Source organism: Haliotis asinina, chromosome 5, assembly GCF_037392515.1.
Source record: "Haliotis asinina isolate JCU_RB_2024 chromosome 5, JCU_Hal_asi_v2, whole genome shotgun sequence".
Lineage (NCBI taxonomy): Eukaryota > Metazoa > Mollusca > Gastropoda > Lepetellida > Haliotidae > Haliotis > Haliotis asinina.
Window position 1 is genome coordinate 21,038,426 of NC_090284.1, and position 22,577 is coordinate 21,061,002.

Consider the following 22,577-nt stretch of genomic DNA (forward strand, 5'->3'; position numbering starts at 1 on the left):
AAGTGTTTCCTCTGACTTACTAGCCATCAAAAATGACATGCATTAATGATTATTTATGTCTTAAAAGCTTTTATGAAAATTCTGTGGTCTTGGGGTAACTATTGATGGGCAAACAACTATTGTGATAGCAATAGTCTGTCGCAGCATACCATTGCGAGCAACTATTGCAACACTATTGGGATAGCAATGGTCTGTCACAGCATACCATTGCGAGCAACTATTGCAACACTATTGGGATAGCAATGGTCTGTCACAGCATACCATTGCGAGCAACTATTGCAACACTATTGGGATAGCAATGGTCTGTCACAGCATACCATTGCGAGCAACTATTGCAATGCTATTGAGATAGTGTTTTTCTTCTTGAATTGTCTCTTTTGAGGGTCATTTCCCTAATGAATGTATGGCATATAAATAAAAACAAGGTGAAGTAATGTCAAGCACTTTTAATAACTGTCAAGAAGCTTGAAACCCAGATCAAGTAAACAGTATTAACAACAACTCAATGAAGCTACAAATCTGAACCAAAGCATCCCATATTTCGCGCTGTGCATTTAACAATGGAAGTCAAGTAAATAAACTTTTGAAAGTCACACATACTATCGATGCATCAATAGTTTTTCATTCATTAATTACTATTGGAAACTCGACAGTTGCAATCCATGGATAGTTTGATGCATCGTTACAGCCCTTCTGTGGATGTTTGTATATGTGGTTAGATGTATGAGCTTTAATATGGTGCCTTTTACTGAAACACTTATCATGAATCAGCTACTTTGTCCAATTGTTACAGTGACTGACCAGTGTCGACCAGATTGTATTTTTGATTCTAGTCAGTCATCAGTTAAAGTCGCAAGTCTCTTATTTTTTCTCTTTTACATCCCACAGTTAAGGTGAGCTCTTACAGGAAAATGGTAAAACCCCATACCTAGGAAGTGGTCTACAGGGAAAATGTGAAATGTCACAAACAATATCAGGTTTTACAGGGAAATGGTAACGCCCCACACGCAAGATTAGGTCTTACAGGGAGATTGTAAAATGTCATACCCAAGATGTAGTCATACAGGAAACCTCATATCGAGGATGGGGTTTTACAGGGAAATCCTAAAACCTCATATCCAGGAAGAGGTGTTACTGTGAAGAAATAAAATATCCTCACATGTTACTACAGTGAACAAGTAACATCACTGGTTTATAGACTCAAGTCAAGACTAGGATGCTAGTAACCCATGCATGTCTGATACGGCAACAAAAACGAAATTACTTTGGTCTTCTTATACTTCCAGTACATTCATATCCAGATCATTGTTATACTTCTGCACAACCATGAACACACTGCACAGATGGTTATCTATTTGGAATGAGGAGATACTATCACCCTGACAACTAGTTTAATAATAGTGCTTTATTATGAATATTGATTAACATTCATGTATTGTGCATTGGTTTCATTGATTATTCAAGAAAGTTGTCATGCTACATTGTTGAAATGCATGACTAAATGGGAATTAATGCAAGTCAGGGTTCTTGGTTGTGTGTTCCAACTGTGAGCTAAAATGCTGTGGGGATATATTTTTTAGGAAGCTGAAAACATACATTGCAATGAAAATTATGTTGGAGTAATTGTAAATAATCATTAAAATATAAGGCAATGAATAATAGTAATGATAAAAATTCGTATGGAAAAAATGTAATTAAAAAGAACAGTGATATAATTTGCTGTTTTATAATTACACATGTCCATGAATCAGTTTGCTTTTCATTTTCAGTAATCTTAGAAACCTGATGAAAAGTTGTCCTGAATGTTGATTTTATCTTCAGAGACTAACAACAGCAGTAACACTTGCATTACGTTACGAAAACCTAAAGAAATAGCTAAATGCATGGGGACTATGAATTCCTTGTATGTTCTGACAATCTGCTGACCTTTTCTGTCAATGTTATATTTTCCAGTATTCGTGATCTGCAGTGTGATGTGATTGCTGGTCTCACAGTGGGTCTGACAGTCATTCCTCAGGGTCTTGCCTATGCCAAACTTGCCGGTCTACCTCCTCAGGTAGGTCTAATATCCTGTCCCAAATCTTTTCCATATTATACTTGCCAGTCTACCTCTCTAGGACGGTCTAACAGCCAACTCCAAATCTTGCCTTCTCAAAACTTGCCGGTCTACATCCTCACTTTGGTATCACCAAAGTTCAAATCTTGATAGTTACTAACTTGCTGATCTACCTCCTCAGGTAAGTCTATCCCTGTACTCCATTCTCTGACCTGCTGCCTGGGAAGTCTGTACGAAGTCTAACACAAGCCAGTTAGCCAGCCTAAGAAGTGTGACTGGTATATCCTCAAGCTTGGCGAGAATATGCTGCATGTTAATACTTGTCTTTCACCTTTTGTCCTTGTGATCTAGTGTTGTTTGTTCCTTAATACGATTTAAAGTTGTTCTCAAGGTTCTGTTCCAGTATGATGTATACTTGTCCTCAACCTTCTTTCCTTCTGTTCTAGTATGACATTAAGTTGTCCTCAACCTTCTGTCCTGTTCTGGTATGACGTAAAGATGTCCCCCACCTTCTGTCCTTCTGTTCTAGTATGACATTAAGTTGTCCTCAACCTTCTGTCCTTCTGTTCTAGTATGACATTAAGTTGTCCTCAACCTTCTGTCCTTCTGTTCTAGTATGACGTAAAGTTGTCCTCAACCTTCTGTCCTTCTGTTCTAGTATGACATTAAGTTGTCCTCAACCTTCTGTCCTTCTGTTCTAGTATGACATTAAGTTGTCCTCAACCTTCTGTCCTTCTGTTCTAGTATGATGTAAAGTTGTCCTCAACCTTCTGTCCTTCTGTTCTAGTATGATGTAAAGTTTTCCTCAACCTTCTGTCCTGTTCTGGTATGACGTAAAGATGTCCCCCACCTTCTGTCCTTCTGTTCTAGTATGACATTAAGTTGTCCTCAACCTTCTGTCCTTCTGTTCTAGTATGACATTAAGTTGTCCTCAACTTTCTGTCATTCTGTTCCAGTATGATTTATACTCGTCCTCATCCTCCTGTCCTTCTGTTCTAGTATGGCCTGTACTCGTCCTTCATGGGGTGCTTCATCTACTGTTTACTGGGAACATCCAAGGACATCACCCTCGGGCCTACTGCCATCATGTCTCTCATGACAGGGGCCTTTGCGACATCTCCAATACAAAATGATGGCACCTATGCCATTGTGCTCAGTCTCATGTGTGGATTAGTGCAGTTCATTATGGGAATTTGCAATTTAGGTAGGATATTCAATTTTGAGCGGCAAAAAGAATGTATCATAGACCCTTTTATGAAAAAAAAAAATGTACTGTAAATCACGAAATTTTTGCGTCATGATATTTTTGTGAGTGGCAACCAACAGACGTTTTTACGTCATGGTATTTTTGCGACTTGCCTAATTCTCAAAACATAGTTTAGTTTGACAGTTTTAAAGCTTACTTGCATCTGAAAATTTTATCTGAAGTAAATCCAATCACATATTGAAGTTTGCCGCTAATCTTGAACACCATTCAGTGGAGTACTTCCGCATGTATGCAATCAGTGATGTTTTCCTAAAAACAATGCATGCTGCATAGACCAGATAAGCTTAAACAGTTCAAAGGGATTAAATTAAATGGAGTGACTCTAATAAACTGGCACTGATGAAGGACCAGTTTAGTCAGTGTCTGCGAAGCTGTTGATCTCCAGATAAGTGTCACGAAACCTATCCAAGCCTACTGGATGGTCTCAGCCTTTCAAACAGTCTCTAAGAAATGTGTGTTGCATGGCTGGTGCCTGTCTGGACTATCGAACGTACTGACTGAGTGACTTTTGTTCAGGTATCCATTGTTTGACATGTGACACGTGAGTACGAGTAATGCTAGTAGTTAGTCATTCCTCGCATTGTTGTCGTTGCTTAATATGTGTATTGTCTAGATCTATTGTTAATTATATGAACTGGTGAATAATAAAGCGAAGATAGGACAGGTTGTTAGCTGATTATTCATTGCATTTTACCAGCACATTGCGCCATGATATTTTTGCGAGCTCAAGTCATTCGCAATTTTCGCAGAAATATCATGCTCGCAAAAATTTAATGATTTACAGTATATGATATGATGTGTGATACTTTTGGCATTAGTAATGTTATATGATAAAAGATAATTGTTGTTGAAAAGATATTTCTTGTACGATTATTTTGGTTAAATTTCCCTTCTGTATTCCAGGATGTCATTAGAAAACAGTAAATCCACATGTATGTATATATTTCAGGAATCCTTGTGAATTTTATATCCTATCCCGTCATCAACTCATTCACATCAGCTGCGGCCATTACTATAGCATTTGGTCAGGTCAAGGTAAGTCAGTGTCTACTCGGTGATCAGATCAGCAATTATTTGTCCTCTAGTGTAATCAGTAGCTTGCACTTTCTTTGTTGTAGGTGCAGTGGGGCAGTAAGGGTTGAATTGAGTCACTCATCAAACTGATGCCTCAGATTACAGTGTTTATCAGTTTGGATGACTATCATCAAGGTGTTATTTTACCTCATGAGGTTGAATATAAATACATGTTCCTTATTCACCACATTGCCCAAGTAAAGTGAAAATGTGAAAAATATTAACAGATGGTTAACATATTTGTCGTTACACTCTGGGGCACTATTATGACATGTATCAGTTCAGTGTTGAATATTGGACTCAAAATATTATCAGATTATCAATGCACACCTGACTTGACGAACATACATGCAGAGGGCTATCATGTATGCAGAAAAGCTTTGTGTATACAGAAGACCCCTTAGTATACAAGTCACCTAACATGCACAATACTGGCATGCATGCACATGATCAGGGATGCATGCAGAACTCAGCTGTGAGTTCACCATTCTTGCAAAAGACTAAAAGCAGAAGACAGACATGCTTGAAGAATGTCTTGCATGCATAAAAGAGAATGTCATGCATGCAGAACTATGCTGTGAGTTCATCATTCTTGCAGAAGACTATAAAGCAGAAGACTTGCATGCAGAATACCACCATGCATAAAGGAGAATGTCATGCATGCGGAACACTGCCATGCACGCAGAACATCACCATGCATGCATAAAACCACAATGCATTCAGAATAATGATATGCATGCATAACAGCCACAATGTATATGGAATTGAATGCTGTGCATGCAGAACACACCATGCATACCTAAGGATGTTGTACATGCAGAACACACACCATGCAATCGGAACATCTTAATCATACAGGAGGTTACGCCACTTAATGTTTTTCAAGGTAGTCATTGATAGAAGACAGTACTGAAACTTCGATTGCAAAACTGTTTAGTACATGTTTAAGGCCTGGAAGTATTGTACTTTTGACAGTACAATTCATTATCAGTTGGTATGCTGGGGCTATGTACTCTTAGCTTCAGCTATGTGTTCAGGTCTTGATAACATACTTAGCAACATTCAGATGTTATGTGATAATTTGTTAACCTTGATTCATAGTTAACTGGGTTTTTTTATGCTTAAAGAGACTATTAATGACATGACTTTAATATTTTGGCAGAGTAGCTTTGTGGTTACAAATATTGTTTTCCAGATAGACACTAGTAAATAATATGTCAGTACTGGAAGCCAAAGTATTTGAAATTATCCTTTAAAGTCATTTAATTGAGTTCCTGCTAGTTCTTTGCTTTGTTGGCAACTTTTTGTTTAAATGTATTTTATAGAGCAGACAGTTTCTTTGACTTTTTAAATTTCATCTGCGGGATGGTTTCTCCTTGTCTTTATTTGCATCCCTTGCCTCAGAATTTCATCAACTATCCCCTTTATTACTTTCAAAGTCTCTGTTGTCATCCTTTCTGCACATGACACAGGGTTGTATTATTGTGTTTGGCTGTGCAGTGATGGAAAAAGGCTTTGCTGTGTTGTTCTGAAGTGAAATGGAACGGTTGACACATATCAACATTCCCAGTAAAAAATTCGATTCCCTACTTTCATAGAATCATTAAGCATAACCAGATCATAACAGTGAGTATGCTTGTATGAGTTCCATCATAGCAGGACAAGCTGCAGCTGTCTGTCAACTTATATATGCTAATATTTATTGTTATGATTCAGCTACAACACAATAGTTTTGAAATTTGTTATCTGGCAACATCTGAATTTATTACAGATGACAATGTGAACTAACTGTTGAACAGGTGAACATATTACTTTGAGGTCTGGGCCTACATTTTCGAAGCTCTCTTAGCACTAAGATAGTTGTAAGTGCCATTCATTAACATTAACTTACGACTGTCTTAGCGCTAAGAGAGCTTTGAAAATCTAGGCCCTGGACTTGGATTGCTTTTGCACTATATACGCGTGTCAAGAGCTGGTATGTCGAGGGTATCTGTTTAATGCTATATCTAGGAATATATACTTGGCAATATATGAAATTATTTGTGATTAGCAAGTGATAATTTGTTCATCCTTGATTAAAAGGTGATAATTCTTATTACAAGTAAAACAACCAGGTTGTACACAAATATGTGATGTTTCAGCCGAGAGGTATGGTTTGCTCAATACTTTCTGTATTAGCATCAGAAGAAACTCGAGTCCGTCCTTATACACAGTGTATAAAGGGATGGTATTGATATCAGTAGTTGATATCAGTAGTTGATAAAGCATGTTATCAACACTTTATCTTGATCTACTGACTCCAGTCCATATAGTGTGGAATGATGGTTGTAGTGGATAAAACTCAAGGTCAGGTTGGCAGTGATTCATTTTGTTCTTCATGACCGAGTCAAAATGACTCATGACAGCTTGAAACACAGAGTAAAATTTGATCAAAGTGAGTCAGTGTACCTTGTTTTGCTTTAGGAACTAAAAGCAGTCTCAGGTTTACATGTATCATGGGTTTTTATTTCTAAGATGCCTTTTAAAGGTAATTAAAATATTTGCATGACGCAGGGCTAAATGAATCCCTGGTTTGGTGGGGACATAATCCAAGGTCAGGTTGGAGGGGAGATAACCCAAGGTCACACTAGAGGGGAGATAACTCAAGGTCAGGTATTAGGTCACATTATTTGATGATGTCAGCATACCTGTGTATAATTCACTGATAACAAAGAAATTGGTGACAGGATGGGCATGGTATTTTCGTTTTTTTCATCAAAGAATGTCTGTCAATGCAAACCAAAATGTTTCATTTGTAATGATATGACAATCCAGTAATAAATGTACCACGACATAAGGCTCATGATACTATACATTGACTTACAAATTCTGTCTTGCAATACATATGATTCATTGCATTGCAGATTAATTGATGTTTTAAACATGACTTGGAAACAGAAACTGTTCAAGATTCAGTTAATGTCAAATCTCTGGTATTTCCTGATTAGCTCTGTGTCATGCTTTGTCCTTGTGATGAAGTGATAAGCTGAGGGTCCAACACATGTTTTTTTATTAATCTTCATAACCAGGCTACACAGCCATGTTTTTCCTTAGCTCCAAGCTCGTGCCAGGGGAGACAACTCCTTCATATTTAAAAGTGTTCCCTTTTGCGAAACAAAGTAAATCATGTAACATGACACTCTGAAGGTCTAATTCTGCACAGTTTCCTCCAGTTTATGTTCTTCTCTCCCTCAGTATTCAATCTTTGAACTGAGTGTTTTGATTCACCTGAAAAAAGAAAACAACCCAAAATACACAGAGAAAATGAAGTTTGGAAATAAATACGCTGACTGGTATTTTGGCATGCATTTGGAAAACTTTGTAACACATTTTTTTAGTTCTTTTCCTTGTTTTATTTGTTCCAAATGATATTTACATTTTTATTTGTGATGATTAAATGTTTTTGTTATAGCTTAATCAAACATAGTGATTTTGTTGTGATTTTGCTCTATAAATCAAGCATTAACTCGATTATAAGCATTTTTTGTTAGAAAAAACTTTTTGCAATCCATAGCAATGCATACTGCAATATATATTGCAGTATATATAAAATGAAACTTCTCTGCAATACCCACCCCTAGAAATAAATGCACTGTATTTGTGTAAAGGCATTTTAATCATATCACCCCTATATTACAAGGATATGTATTGTATCTTGGATGGACTGAACCCAACAAAAGTACCAGAATCTGCTCTTCACTAAGAAAGTGTAATCCCCATTATAACACATGTAACACTTTGAATTTTACAACATTGACTGTTGACCTAACCCATCTAGAATACAACCTATTTAGAATTTCCTCTGACTGATTTCATGTCAAGTACCAGAAGCTAAAGTCTGTTTGTCTCCAAAGCAGATGAATTGCAATCTAACTCAAAAACCAGTAAACATATAATATTCAATGAAATTGTGATCATAATCAAAACATCAGACCATCTTGGTGTTTTTTTTCTGAGTTTTTGTCCTGAAAATTGAAAAAAGTTGATTTACAAACAATGATTAAAATTTTGACTCAGTTCACCGTTAGTTTTGAGTTAGGACTGCGAAGACAGTGAGGCGTGCGAGAAAGGATGAAGGAAAGGAGAAGACACAGCACAGATTAATGAATAAAATTGATGGCAGTAGTGCAGGAACGGATGGAAAAGACGCAGCACAGATTAATGAATTAATGATTTTGTCGGCACTTGTGTGAGAAAGGATGGAGACGGCACTGCAGACATTAATTAATTAATAACTTTGTCTGCACATGTGCACATGCTTCTCTAGAACCTGTTTTTCATTTAGAGAACGAAATCTGGTACTATTGATAGGTTGAGTCCACCCAAAATTTGAACTCACACCTTCAGAGTTAGGAACTTATTCGCCAGCACACAAAATCAGGCATTAACCCACTCAGCCAACGCAAGTTCCACTTTTTGGACTTCATGTGAGCTGTATTCTTCATGACATGTTTATGACACTGATGAGCAGTATGTAACTGTATACTGCATAATTTGTGTAAACAAACATTGACCTACACTTGACATAGTACATGGTGTGGAGGAAGAGATCCTAGATTAGATCACTGATACACATGTTACTGAGAACTTTGTAATATAATACTGATATATTTGACACATTCCTGTGTGTGCATTGAACCTGAGATGACCACAATATTGTGTATGTTAGAATGATGCATCACTTCAGTAGTGAGAGCATAGGGCTCACTTATTTGTGAAATCATTCTGTACATGCATGAAATTCCTTACAGTATTTATAATTATATCATTAACATTCCCTCTGGATTGTAGCTGGGTTCCACTGAAATGAATGAGAATAAAAAGATATTCTAAATAAATTAAGTAATAGCTCTTCCTGGTGGTATGCCGAAAGAATAACTCGGTTATCTCCCTTAGCAATATTTACAGTATTTATGATTCATGAAAATGCAAAGATGTTGTGATTTTTTATACCCTGGCATGTAATGCGGGGATATAGTTGACTCCTTGTCTGTCCGTCCGTCCGCCTGTCCGCCCATCCTCTGTCCATCTGTCGATAATAATTTTGCTTCCGGAGCATAACTCAGAAAACGTGCAATATTTTCAGACCAAACTTGATAAATATAATAATCTCAACCTATAGATGTGCCTTTTGCTATTTCCAGAGTTTGGGCATTTTTATTTATTTTTTTTCCATGGAACATTTTGGTGTTAGTCTAATGGTGGGATGGCACCCAAAGTGGTGCCTTTTGCTATTTACCGATTTTGTGATTTATAATTTTCCCAGTTTCCATGGAAACGTTTCAGACTTAGTCTCATAATGAAGGGATGGGCTTCGTTTCCGGAGCAGAACTCAAAAACCATTCAATGTTTTTCTGCAAAACTTGGTAGATATATCATTCAGAACCTGTAGTGGTGCCTTTTGCTATTTACAGATATATGGCATTTGTATTTTTCATTACTTCCATGGAAACGATTCAGACTTACTCTAAGAAAACATCAAGAAAGTCTCAGATGATTTGTCCTTTCAAATATGTGGGGGCTGCGGGATATGTGATCTTCTGATGACTCTTGTTTTTTATGTCAGATTGATAGGGTGGCTTTAAAATACCAATTGGATTTTTGGGTCCCTAATAATTTGTTGTGCTTTGAAGTTTACAGTATGTATTTTGAACAGGCATTTTAGTTGAATAAATATTTCTGTTATAATAATAGCTGTAGTAATGTGTATTTATAACGTTTTCAATGCTTCCAGGCCTAAACATTTTTTTCACTTAGGCCAGATCAGATCATGTCTTGTTTTAAGGATTCTCTGGTCGAAATTTTCGAAGAATAAGAAAAAGAAACCAATTAAATTTTCTCCACTTGAAAAGTAAAATTCTAATGTTTTTATTTGGCCAAAAATACATGCTTACAAGAAATATTTTTTTAGATTATTTTTTGCCCCATTTACACTTCATTAATTTCCAAAAGTGGCATGCTTTCAGTACGTAGAAAAAATATTACATTGATAGATGCTTTTGCTTTCATTTTTCCCCCTCCTGCTGTTAGATTTTCTGAGGACAAAAATCCATAAAACAAGAGCTAGAATATATCACACTGCTTTTCATGTTTTAAATAGTTTTAACACTGGAATTTTTTGAGTTGATAGATTAATGTCTAACTTAGAAAACAAATATAAGGCCAGACCAATTTTAATTCTTGTTGTACAGATCCGCCTGCCATACTATTTCAAGAATAAGACAGAATATAAAAATTAATTTTCCCCACTCAAAAAAATAAAATCCTAATGGTTTTATTGGCTAAAAATTTAAACTCACAGGAAAATACTTTTTAGGTTGTGTTTTGACCTATCACTTCATAAATTGCTAAAAGTAAAATACTTTGAGTATTTAGAAGGAATATTACTTTGATTGGAAAATTTATTTTTATTATTTTTCCCACCTGCCTTTGGGTTTTCAGGGGACAGAAATCTGTAAAACAAGAAATAAATGTGGTCTGGCCTAATGTTGCATTTTGACAAATACCAGGGGCATGTTTGATAGTCTTTGAAACTGTCATACCAAACAAATGACAAGACAATGAAGTACATTGTTGTGTTATGTATTTATTTTGTCCTTCTGTTACTTATCAAATGTTTCGACATTTCAGAGTCTTCTCGGTCTACATAATATACCCAGATCCTTTGGTCCTATGGTGTATGAAACATTTAGAAATATAGGACAAACAAAGTAAGTGTGACCTGTCTTTTATGATGAGAAATCTGATGGATCTAATTTCCTGTGAGACCAGCATATCATTGTAAATTACATGAGGGAAGTTGACCTGGGGCCCCTTTCACAAAACTCTCGTAAGCCTAAGGTCTCGTAACTTTTCTCGTAGCATTCCTACTTCCTATGTTACAGTATAGGAGGTACGAATGCTACGAGAAAAGTTACGAGATCTTAGGCTTACGAGAGTTTTGTGAAACGGGGCCCTGTATCATAAATTGTAACTATTTAATGTGAATAACAAATTGCCTGCTTTTAAATTTGGTGCTACAACATTTTCTGTTTTTAAATAATAATGTATTGAATACATATGTTTTCAAAATACAAGTCATCTGGACTTTGTACAGACTTGATGTCGTCACTGTATGGCTGGAATAATGCCTGTGTGACATAAAACCCAATTCAACTTTCAAGACAATTAGTTAGAATAGGTCTTTAGACACCCAGCCACGTAAGGGGTATATAAGGGGATCGGGTCGTCAGGCTTAGTTGATGCATGTCATCGTAACCTAACTAGGTAGATTTATGCTCATGACATCAATTACTAATTTGTTTTGTGCAGACTTGGTTACATACTGCTAGCCATCATATAGGACGAAAACTGCCGAGACAACAAAGAGAAAAACAAGACAAAATGAAAAATTTGATACCTTGTTTACTTCCATTTCACAGTTTTTGTCAGAGCAATAAATAACATTGGTGACAAAATTATTAAATAATAATAGTAATAGCATAGCACATGGTTTACTACTCACTCGTGCTCTCACTCATAGATTGTTTTTAGCTGACGTCAGACCAATTATATTTTTTGTTTTACTGATCTAAAAAAATGAAAACTTTCCCTGCTCAAAAGGTAAAATCCTAATGTTATTATTGACCCAGTATGTAAACTTACAAGACAATCTTTTTCGCCCCATGTTCACTTCATAAATTGCCAAAAGTTAAATAAACTTTTAGTAATTAGAAAGAATATTGCTTTGGCGATATTTTGCCCTCCTGCCCTTAGGATTTCTGAGGACAAAAATCCACAAAACAAGAAATATATTTGATCTGGCCTAAAGCAGATTTTCTTCCCGCAGTGAACAATCATGGCCTTCAAAGTTGGCCAACATCATGACTTTGATTTCTGCAGTGGAAGCCGTAGGTGAACATGTGTTGATCCACATTACCCTTGTTAATCTTAGCTGACCAATGTAAGGACATGTCAGGTGATTTACGTTGTATTTTGGCCTCACTGTTTAGTTTATTAATTTATTAATTAACTTAATTCCTTCATTCCTGAATACATGAATATATATGAATAAAATTAATACAACCTGATAGTATATGTGTATTCTGATATGCATCAGAAAAAAAGCCCCTTTGGTTTCTGATGTAACCTCTTTAGAATCAATAATACATGATATTGTTGTTAAACACTTAATAACTTAAATGGCTGATGTGTATTTCCGCTTTCTGACAGCCATTTTGTTTTATATCTAATGGTGCATTTTTATGTGTTTAATATGGGTTATTGCCCTAAACTATGCTTCTTAAACAGTGGTTAACTTAGACTAAATCTACTTAACCCTGTTTTAACAGAAATATGGTGACCCTGTTTGGGTAAGGTCATTAAAATGTTCATAATGAAAATATCTGCAGTCAAAACAGTCTCCTGATTGGGTATTTTTCTAATGGTACTGTCATGCACATCAGGCTCGACAAATGCAACATTCTTCATCTTGAAAGTGGCAAGGTGGGATTGTTCAACTTACTTGTGAGAGGAGTTATCGACCATCTTGTTGAAGGCCAGACCTTTATGTATTTAGGGATGCTGGTTAATAACAAACTCGAAACAAATAAACTTTTCAGGCAGAACACTAATGTAAAATTATTAAAATCTGGATGTCAGAGCTGAATGCTTGACAAGATGCAGGAAAAACATGGGAAATATGCAGGCTTTGCATACAAAATGTCGAGCTTGCATCCGAAGTACTTTTTTTGTCTGACTCTACTTTGTTCTTGGTGCCCTTGGTTTGGTACCTCCTGATCTCTTGGTGCAGATCCGGAGAGTTCTCAGGTTCTGACAGACCCTCTGACACTCTGGGTAATGTAGAAATCTGAATATTTTTGGAAAAGTTTGACAAGGCAGCTCTAGCTGGGAGAAGTCCCATCCTCTACCTGGGCTGCGTTGAAGAGGTCAATGGCTAATGATGAACACTACCCGTCGGAGTGTGGGAGGAGCATTTGAACAATCTCTGCTGTCTTCATCTTAAAAAAACTTTTATACATATTGGAACTCACTCAGTATTTCACATCCAAACTTATCAAGATGTTTTCTTCCTTACCTTTCAGTGTTTGGGACCTGTTACTTGGATTTTGTTGTCTGATACTATTATTCTTTTTAAAAGTAAGTAGAAAATGTGTATTTCAAGAATAACTATTGATTTCTCACATCAATAAAAAATTTTGAAAAAGGAAGTGCATAAGTTTCCTTGACTTTGTGTAACTGATTAACAGTCTTTCCTGATTGACATATTATAAACATTTTTGTTTGTTTATATTTTGTGGTTTTGTTGTGTTCCTTGGATTGTTTTTATTTTTGTCTTTTCAGAAATTACGGACACTGAAATGGGGAGACGAGGGAGAGGAAAATATTCCTAGGGTGCAGAGAGTGGCCAGGAAGTTTATATGGCTTGTCGGAACAGGTGAGTTTGTCAGCAATAAATTACATGGCTTTTTCCTCTCTGCCAACTTCATTCCATTTAAAACTAAGGTGACAACCAAGGGGGCGTTGTTTGCTGTGAATACTTCCTGATTTTTAGCTTTTGTATTGTAGGTTTGTTTATCTTGTAACTCTGGATAGTTTCTCAGAAATATTTGAAATAATTTATATCAAAATATTTGTTTCATGATATTGGGAATGAAAAGTTAATGTAAATGAATTTGAAATAAATAATGTTGAATTGCCTGTAGTCGATTAATGTCAAATGTGATCAGTAGATTTGACCAGATAGAAAAGATTTTTGCTGTCAAACGTTTTCTATTGTATTTGCTATATGCTGAATTTACTCCAGAAACACTACACCAAATTGAAGTTATTTCTAAACTTAAAAAAATATTGTAAAAGGTTGCAAAATTTGACCATCAGTATAAGGGTGTTGTCTCTTGTTGCATCATCCTGTCATGTTGTATTGTGTTAGATTATCTTATGTAGATTTGTGATATGCCAATAGGCCTGCTATGAATCAGATATTTGAACCGGTAAATTGATAACCATAGGAAATTATAGCCAAAACATTCCATCTGGATTATGGTTGCCTTACTTCTGTGGTTACCACAGAGAGAAAATGAAATGAAAATATTTCAAATTTTCATTGCTATCCCTACTGGTATGCTTCCCTCCTAGCTGATAGAGTTACCTCCCCTTGACATGACGTCACACCATTGTTGTTTGAAAAATCGTTCATTTTCTAGCATCAAATTCATTTTCAAGGCATCATATCCTCAAATAAAGTGTATCATGTTAATGCTATAATAATCAGATATAACATGATAATCCTCTGAATGGCCTATAAATATCAATGTTTTTATTGTTTTTGTGTTTCCAGGAGCCAATGCCATTATAGTGATATCTGCAGCAGGCATTGCAGCATCTCTTCTCAGTCAAAACATCACTGGAAAACTGACGATCACAGGCCATCTAAAGGAAGGGTTACCGCCCTTTAAACCCCCATCCTTCTCTGTCAGTAATGGCACTCATACATACACAGCTAGTGACATCTTTAGTGTGAGTTTATTGGAGCCAACTTTGTTATGTTTCCAATGTTATATTTTGAGAATGATGAAAAGGTACTATTTGCTATGTAAGATCAGGATTAGCAACGATCTTGAGAACACAATGCAATGTAAGAGAGTGTGGTCAATGGTAACACATGCTGTATTTGGGATTACACTCTCTTAGTAAAGTACAAGCGCCTGACTCTGAGGATGTACGTTCTAATCCCGGATGGGACAAAAAGTACTAGATAAGTACTAGAGTCTGTACTTTTTTTTTTCAAATTCATTTTATTCATTTCACTACAGTAGGTGTACAGAAAATTACATTTTTGCTTAGAAAGGTGTACAGCATATAAATAGAAGCGCTCATAGAATGGACATGGCAAGTGTATGTTCACATTATAATATGTTGTGCATATGGGTTTCCATTTTGAATGAAATTTAGGCAAGACATTGTTTTTACATGCAATAATTCTTTCTACTTTGTACACATCCTTGAGGATATTAACAAAACAATCAGTGGACAGTTCATTCTGTTTAATACTTGGAACATGAAGATATTTTTTGGCCAACAGGATGATGTGTGTTACCAGTAGACTAACTGTACTGTTGCAAAATAGAATTCCTGTCTTTATCAGAAATGGGACCATTACATTGTGTACGATTAATAAGGTTTTCAACCTTTCTCCAAAATTCCTGTACAAGGTTACAGTTTATGAATACTTGTTGGAGGTTTTCTGGTTCTGACTGACAGAAAGAGGAATTATTTGTATCAGTTATCTACATTTGCACTCACTGTTTTCTAGTGTAAACTACTCTGTTTATAAATCTGGACTGAAAGTCGGACGAATCTATACTTTGCTAAGAAAGTGAAATCCAAAATATATCATATGTTAGCAAAACTCAGGGGACATTCTAGAAATATATGCAGTAGACTATGTTTGTATTGGGCATGTTTTAAATGAAATTATAGACATAACAAACTTGTTATTGTTTCTGATCATTTGCTGTATATTTTAATCGATATGTGTAAACTAAACTATGACGATAATGCATTGTGATTGGTGGTTTGAGTTCGTTATAGCTTTAGTTTACTTATTCACTTACAGAGATTTTCCTTATTTGGTTTGATATTCTATAGTTATTTTACGTGTTCCTAATACATATGTTTATCTTATGACAAGCAAGTAAGTTAAATTTAGCATATTTTTGAATGCTGTCTAAGCTATACCATGGCATCCTTCTTGATTTGTGGGGCATACACAAAGTCATGTAGTTCTCAGTTAATTACCATGTTTGTGAAACCTGCAACCACAGATATGACAAACCTAGGCACAATCAGGGAAAAATTGGAGTTCAAACCCGCAGTTTCTGTTGTATCTAAGGGATGCAACTCTGCTGTTGAATTGCAGCTTCTGAAACAGTCAGACTGAACCATGTTAGCTTTTGAGAAATATTCTTACAACTGCATGTTATCAAGGAAAATTATAATGAATATTGAATTCAAAAGAATCTTTTTGTAATTAATAATGCCATACAGTAAGTATCTGTTGTTTCACTATCCACAGACTATAGGTGCTGGGTTTGGCATTGTCCCTTTAATTGGTTTAGTGGAGACAATCGCCATTGGGAAGGCTTTTGGTAAGAATTTTTTAATTAACTGACTAACAGTAATATAGAATTTGCAAAGGGTGTAAAACTCTCATAGAAAAAAAATCAGATTTTAGTCCCAATAATCACCCCGCAAACCTTTAATTTAATGCAAGATCGGTTTATTCTATCTAAATTCCCAGAAGCACTAATACAACTGTGATTGGTCATATAGTCATGCAGGCTACTTCATGTAATTTTGTTGACTTTTGATTTCAGCCCGACAGAATAACTATCGCATTGACCCCAGCCAGGAACTTGTTGCTATTGGTAAGACATCACTGTAATCAAAATAATACTTTTTGCTGGCCAAAAATGTAAACCTACTTCAACAATATTTTTTTTTGTCTAATTTTTTCACACATCATAAATTGCCAAAGGTAAATATTTTTAGTATTGAAAGGAATATTTCTTTGACTGGTATTTTTTCTTGTTTTCCCTCCTGCCTTAAGGTTTTCTGAGGACAAAAATCTGTAAAACAAGAAATAAAATTAATCTGGCCTGCGCTATTCTTGTTGTAATGATGGTGTTGTGCCGGTGACCTTACCTACAACCATGAACCTGCTTCTGATATCAACAGAAAGCATGTACATAAACTAGTGCCTGACATACCCACTTTCATGTTTGTCTATTTCTTCCAGGGGTGGCAAATATCATCAGCTCATTTGTGTCATCTTATCCTGTGACAGGCAGCTTCTCCAGGTGAGATAGTCGTTTGTCCAGCTAGACGATCGAGTTGACCGTCACTATGGTCAGCTGGTCATCATTCTTTGTGGCTTCATGTGTCTTTGAGTGAGTGAGTGAGTGAGTGAGTGAGTGTTCCAGTGAGTGGATGGGTGAGCAAGTGGGTGCATGAGTAGGTGAGTGAGTGATTGGGTAGATGGGTGGGTGAGTGAGTAGATGAGCAAGCGAGTGGGTGGGTTAGTGAGTGAGTGAGTAGGTGAGTAAGTGGATGAGTGGGTGAGTAGGTGAGTGAGTGAGTAGGTGAGTTAGTGGATGAGTGGGTGAGTAGGTGAGTGAGTGAGTAGGTGAGTGAGTGGATGAGTGGATGAGTTGGTGGGTTAGTGAGTAGGTGAGTTGGTGGGTGAGTGAATGAGTAGGTGAGTGAGTGAGTAGATGAGTAGGTGAGTGGGTGGTTGAGTGAGTAGGTGAGTGGGTGAGTGAGTGGGTGGATGAGTGAGTGAGTGATTGAGTAGGTTAGTGAGTTTACTTATATGCGATGTTTAGCAATATCACGACAGGGTACTCTAGTATTGGGTTTCACACATTGTATCTGGGCCCTAGGTGTGATGAGCAAACATCTTAAACACTGCGCTATTCCACTGTCACTTTGTTCTCTCATTAGTTCTTATGTGCCTCCTGACAAGTTGCTAACAATCTGATTCCGAATTCATTGTTTCCTAGAACACAGAATGTCATGTTTGAAGATGTAGTGAAATGTGAGTTTCTTTACAGAACTGCTGTCAACTCGCAGAGCGGTGTTAGAACCCCAGCTAATGGCATATTCACAGGTAAAATCAATTCAAAAGGCAACAAGTTGAGAGAGAGACATCTGTGACAAAGTATAAATGCTGATGGAGAGCATGCTGTCACACAAGACACGGTTTTCTGACAGTTTCTTGTTCTGACTTTTTCTCAACTTCATTTAGGCCAGACCAGTTATATTTCTTGTTTTACGGATCCGCCTTCCGTATATTTTAAAGAATAAGAAAAAAAGTAATTAATTTTCCCCGCTCAAACGATATTATCCAGATGTTTTTATTGGTTAAACATGTAAACTCACAAGAAAATGCCTTTTAGGTTGTTTTCCTACCCATATTCACTTCATAAATTGCCAAAAGCAAAATACTTTGAGTATTAAAAGGAATATTACTTTGATTGGAAATTTTATTTTTATTTTTTTTCCCTGCCTGCCTTTAGGTTTTCAGAGGACAAAAATCTGTAAAACAATACAGAAAATTGCGCTGGCCTTAGATACTTTTTTCATATCACAGCTGTTGTTTATGTTTACTAAAATAATCCATTGATGGTATTATGATTGTAGAGGCATTGGAGATCAGTAGTGTATGGTTCAACTCGTATCAACAGTGTTGTACATCATTGCCTGGCCAGAATATAATCCTAAATTATTGTGTAGATATGGTTTGTCACCTGCATAGGGGGTGTAATCAGGTGGGTGTGGTCAATGCAGGTGCTCTCATACTGTTGGCGCTGGACCTTCTGACCCCCCTCTTCTACTACATCCCCAATGCCGCTCTCGCCGCTGTCATCATCTCCGCTGTACTTCAGATGGTGGACTACAAGATAGTCCTCATTCTCTGGAGAGCCAACAGTGAGTTGCATTTACATTCAGTTATTGTGACTCCGTTTTACACCTGTGTTTTTCCTTATTAATTCGAGATTAATACCCATGTTTCAACGTGACCTACCAATTGTCACCATGTGTCACATTTCCACCATGATGTATACATTTAGCTTACCATGACTCACACATACACTAACTTGTAACCATGACTCATCTACACTAACTTGTTGTCATGACTCACATCCACACTGATTTGTCACCATAAATCACATCTAGACTAACTTGTCACCATGACTCACATCTACAATAACATGTCAGTATAACTCACATACACACAAAATGTGTCACCTTGTAGATGCCTTGTATATAATTTTCATCATATACATATTTAGACTATATTCCAGAGTGGGACCTTGTGCCTTACACCATCACCTTCATTGCATCTTTGGCCATAGGGATTGAGGTGAGTTGTGACTGCAGGGCAATACACAGCTTACAACACCAGTATCTAATAATACCCTTGTCTCCTCAAATCAAGAGATGTACATATATGGTGCTTGTTGTTTCCCTGCCTGGGAATCAGGGTAAAAAACAAGTGGTTATTTTGGAGTTGTTCAGTCTTACATGTTAAACGTTAAACTGGTATGGTATCTTAGTGCCTTAGAGCTAAACCACCAGCTTTATTCTGATCTGGAACAAGCAACCACAAAAACATCATGAAATAATTGTGAAGTCATGCCCCATGTCAGTATCGGTGTAATGATTTGTCGACCATTTAGGGCATTACAAAACTCTCCACCACTTAAATGTGTCATATTAGGCTGAGAGATAGTCCTAGAAACAACATAAGAAACATGTATCTAGGGAATGTAAACTGATATATATATATCGCATCCTGATTATTGTTTGGTGTAAAATATGTATTTAGGGAATATAACGCTATATATCGTATCATGACTATTCTTTGACGTAAAATGATTTTGTCATCACCTGTTGTTGTTTACTTCCAGTATGGCATTCTGGTCGGCATCGGCATCTCAATCCTGATGCTCCTGTATCCAACAGCCAGACCCAACCTCAAGGTATGGTAGGGGGTGGGTGGAGGGGAGGGGAGGGGAAGTAAATGTGTGTGGGAGAGGCTGTATAAAGTCTCTATGCATGTGTGTTTGTGTGCGTGTTTGTGTGTGCACGTGTGTGTGTGTGTGTTTTGGGGGTGAGGGGATGTGTGTTTGGATGGAGGTGTCTGATAGGGTAAGACATGGACTGGAATGAATGTGTGGATGAGTGAGTGAGTTTAGTTTTACACTGCAATCAGCAATATTCCAGCCATATGGCAGCAGTCTGTAAATAATCAAGTATGGACCAGACAGTGCAGTGATCAACAGCATGAGCATTGATCTGCGTAATTGGGAACCGATGACATGTGTCAATCAAGTCAGTGAGCCTGACCACCCAATCCCGCATAGTCGCCTTTTATGGCAAGCATGGAACATGTGGACAGGTTGGGGATGGTGCAGTATATGTTGGGGTAATACGCCTGTCACACTTGATGCAGATTGCTGTCGGAATGAAAATCCCTGGAGATACCTGGAAATTGAACCAAATTCTATAACATCTTACTGCATTCTGAATGTATCCCAACCAATTCTTGTAACATGCCTGAAACAAGAACATGTTCAAAACTCTTGAGACTCATTTGAAGTGAAAAAAATATCAAATGGAATTTGAAGTGTATTCAGCCTGCATTCGAAATATTCATACTGCATTCAAACTGCATCCTAAGTTTGCATTCCTAAGTATTTGAAGCATATTTGAGGGAGAATAGAAAAGACATGCTACTCTACTCTGAATCCTGTCAAAATATCTCAAGTATGCCTCGAATGAGTCAGAAGATATCTTGATTGCTGATGGACGTCAGGTAGGTTATTCTTCAAATGTATAGGCATATTTCAATTGAAGTTGGAATAGAGCTCGAATGTACTTTGAATACACCTCAGATACAGTCAAGTTGTGAGGCAGGTGATATGTGTTTAAGTGTGTAGTAGTTTAAGTAACTTCATCTGTGCCTGTATATGATCTGTGTTTCAAAATGTACATGAAATTCTGTCTCATCTGTATCTCCAGTCCCTCTCACGTCCAGGGATTCTGGTAGTCCGACCTGACCAGGGGCTGCTGTTTCCGGGTGCTGAGTACTTCCATGAGACAGTCCTGGAGAAGGCCACCAGTGGTCAGTAGTCACAACATGGTACAAGACTAACTATAGGTTTTCATAGGCTGAGAGAAAATATACCTGTGCACCTGTGATCATTGTTTGAAATTAGCATAGGTCCTTAGGCCCGAAGCCAACTAAATAACACTCAGACCCCCATCTTTTGTTTTTTGCAGAATTTTCATCCCCAATAACTAAATGTATCAGTATTGTTTTTCAGAAAATATCATTCAGTAATTTCTAGTTATAAATAAAGACTAGTCAGTCATTAGATTTAGATTAACTCTTTGACATTCTTTTTGCTAGGAATTACATATATGTAGCTAAAATACAGATTCTGATCAGGACCCACAAGTTTTTAAGGTCCTGAATCCTTAGGCCCTGCAGCTTTTCAAAATTATGGGCAAATACTGTCTGTGACTGACAGTATGATCCTACATTTGTTGATGTGAACCCCAGACCTACAGACTAAGCCTATGACTGTTGACGGGAACCCAAGACTAAGTCTAAGCCTATATCTGTTGACATGAACCACAGACAGACAGTCTAAGTCTGTATCTGTTGACATGACCCCAGACTAAAAGACTAAGTCTGTATCTGTTGACATGACTCCAGACTAATGGACTAAACCTATATCTGTTGGCATGAACCACAGACAAACAGTCTAAGTCTGTATCTGTTGCCATGAGCACAGACTAACAGTCTGAACCTATATCTGTTGACATGAGCCCAGACAAACAGACTAAACCTATATCTGTTGACATGACTCCAGACTAACAGTCTAAGTGTATATCTGTTGACATGACTCCAGACTAACAGTCTAAGTCTAAACCTGTTGACATGAACCACAGACAGTCTAAGTCTCTATCTGTTGACGTGAACCACAGACAAAGAGACTAAGTCTGTATCTGTTGACATGACCACAGACTAACAGTCTAAGTCTATATCTGTTGACATGAACCACAGACTAACAGTCTAAGTCTGTATCTGTTGCCATGAGCACAGACTAACAGACTAAACCTATATCTGTTGACATGACCCCAGACTAACAGTCTAAGTCTATACCTGTTGACATGAACCACAGACTAACAGTCTAAGTCTAAACCTGTTGACATGAACCACAGACAGTCTAAGTCTGTATCTGTTGACCTGAATCACAGACAAACAGTCTAAGTGTATATCTGTTGACATGACCACAGACTAACAGTCTAAGCCTTTATCTGTTGGTGTCAGCCTCACATGATAAAAACTGAATGTGTTGTCTCAACATCAAACTTGACACTCAATGTAACAATTTCAGGTGGCCGTGAGAGGTCTGTGATCCTAGACTTCCAGCATATCAGTGGAATTGACTACAGTACTGTCATGGTGAGTAGACATCTGATATAAAATCCAATAAAGATGACACAGACATTTGGTGCAAGACTTCATCAAACTTTTGATGGCAGAAAGATTTTCTGTTGTTTCAT

General features: G+C 37.0%; 1 protein-coding gene across 1 annotated transcript in view; it reads left to right on the forward strand.

The window, feature by feature from the left end:
- Positions 1 to 22,577, forward strand: part of LOC137283420 (sodium-independent sulfate anion transporter-like) — a 47,716-nt gene that overhangs the window by 19,835 nt on the left and 5,304 nt on the right. Inside the window, exons 3-18 of the mRNA XM_067814894.1 lie at positions 1,954 to 2,056; positions 3,056 to 3,260; positions 4,273 to 4,358; positions 11,067 to 11,146; positions 13,520 to 13,574; positions 13,779 to 13,872; positions 14,776 to 14,954; positions 16,513 to 16,585; positions 16,814 to 16,864; positions 17,236 to 17,296; positions 18,050 to 18,105; positions 18,786 to 18,926; positions 19,304 to 19,362; positions 19,910 to 19,981; positions 21,024 to 21,126; positions 22,409 to 22,476. Of these exons, the coding sequence (XP_067670995.1) occupies positions 1,954 to 2,056; positions 3,056 to 3,260; positions 4,273 to 4,358; positions 11,067 to 11,146; positions 13,520 to 13,574; positions 13,779 to 13,872; positions 14,776 to 14,954; positions 16,513 to 16,585; positions 16,814 to 16,864; positions 17,236 to 17,296; positions 18,050 to 18,105; positions 18,786 to 18,926; positions 19,304 to 19,362; positions 19,910 to 19,981; positions 21,024 to 21,126; positions 22,409 to 22,476 (1,486 nt within the window). The remainder of the gene's footprint in view (positions 1 to 1,953; positions 2,057 to 3,055; positions 3,261 to 4,272; positions 4,359 to 11,066; positions 11,147 to 13,519; positions 13,575 to 13,778; positions 13,873 to 14,775; positions 14,955 to 16,512; positions 16,586 to 16,813; positions 16,865 to 17,235; positions 17,297 to 18,049; positions 18,106 to 18,785; positions 18,927 to 19,303; positions 19,363 to 19,909; positions 19,982 to 21,023; positions 21,127 to 22,408; positions 22,477 to 22,577) is intronic.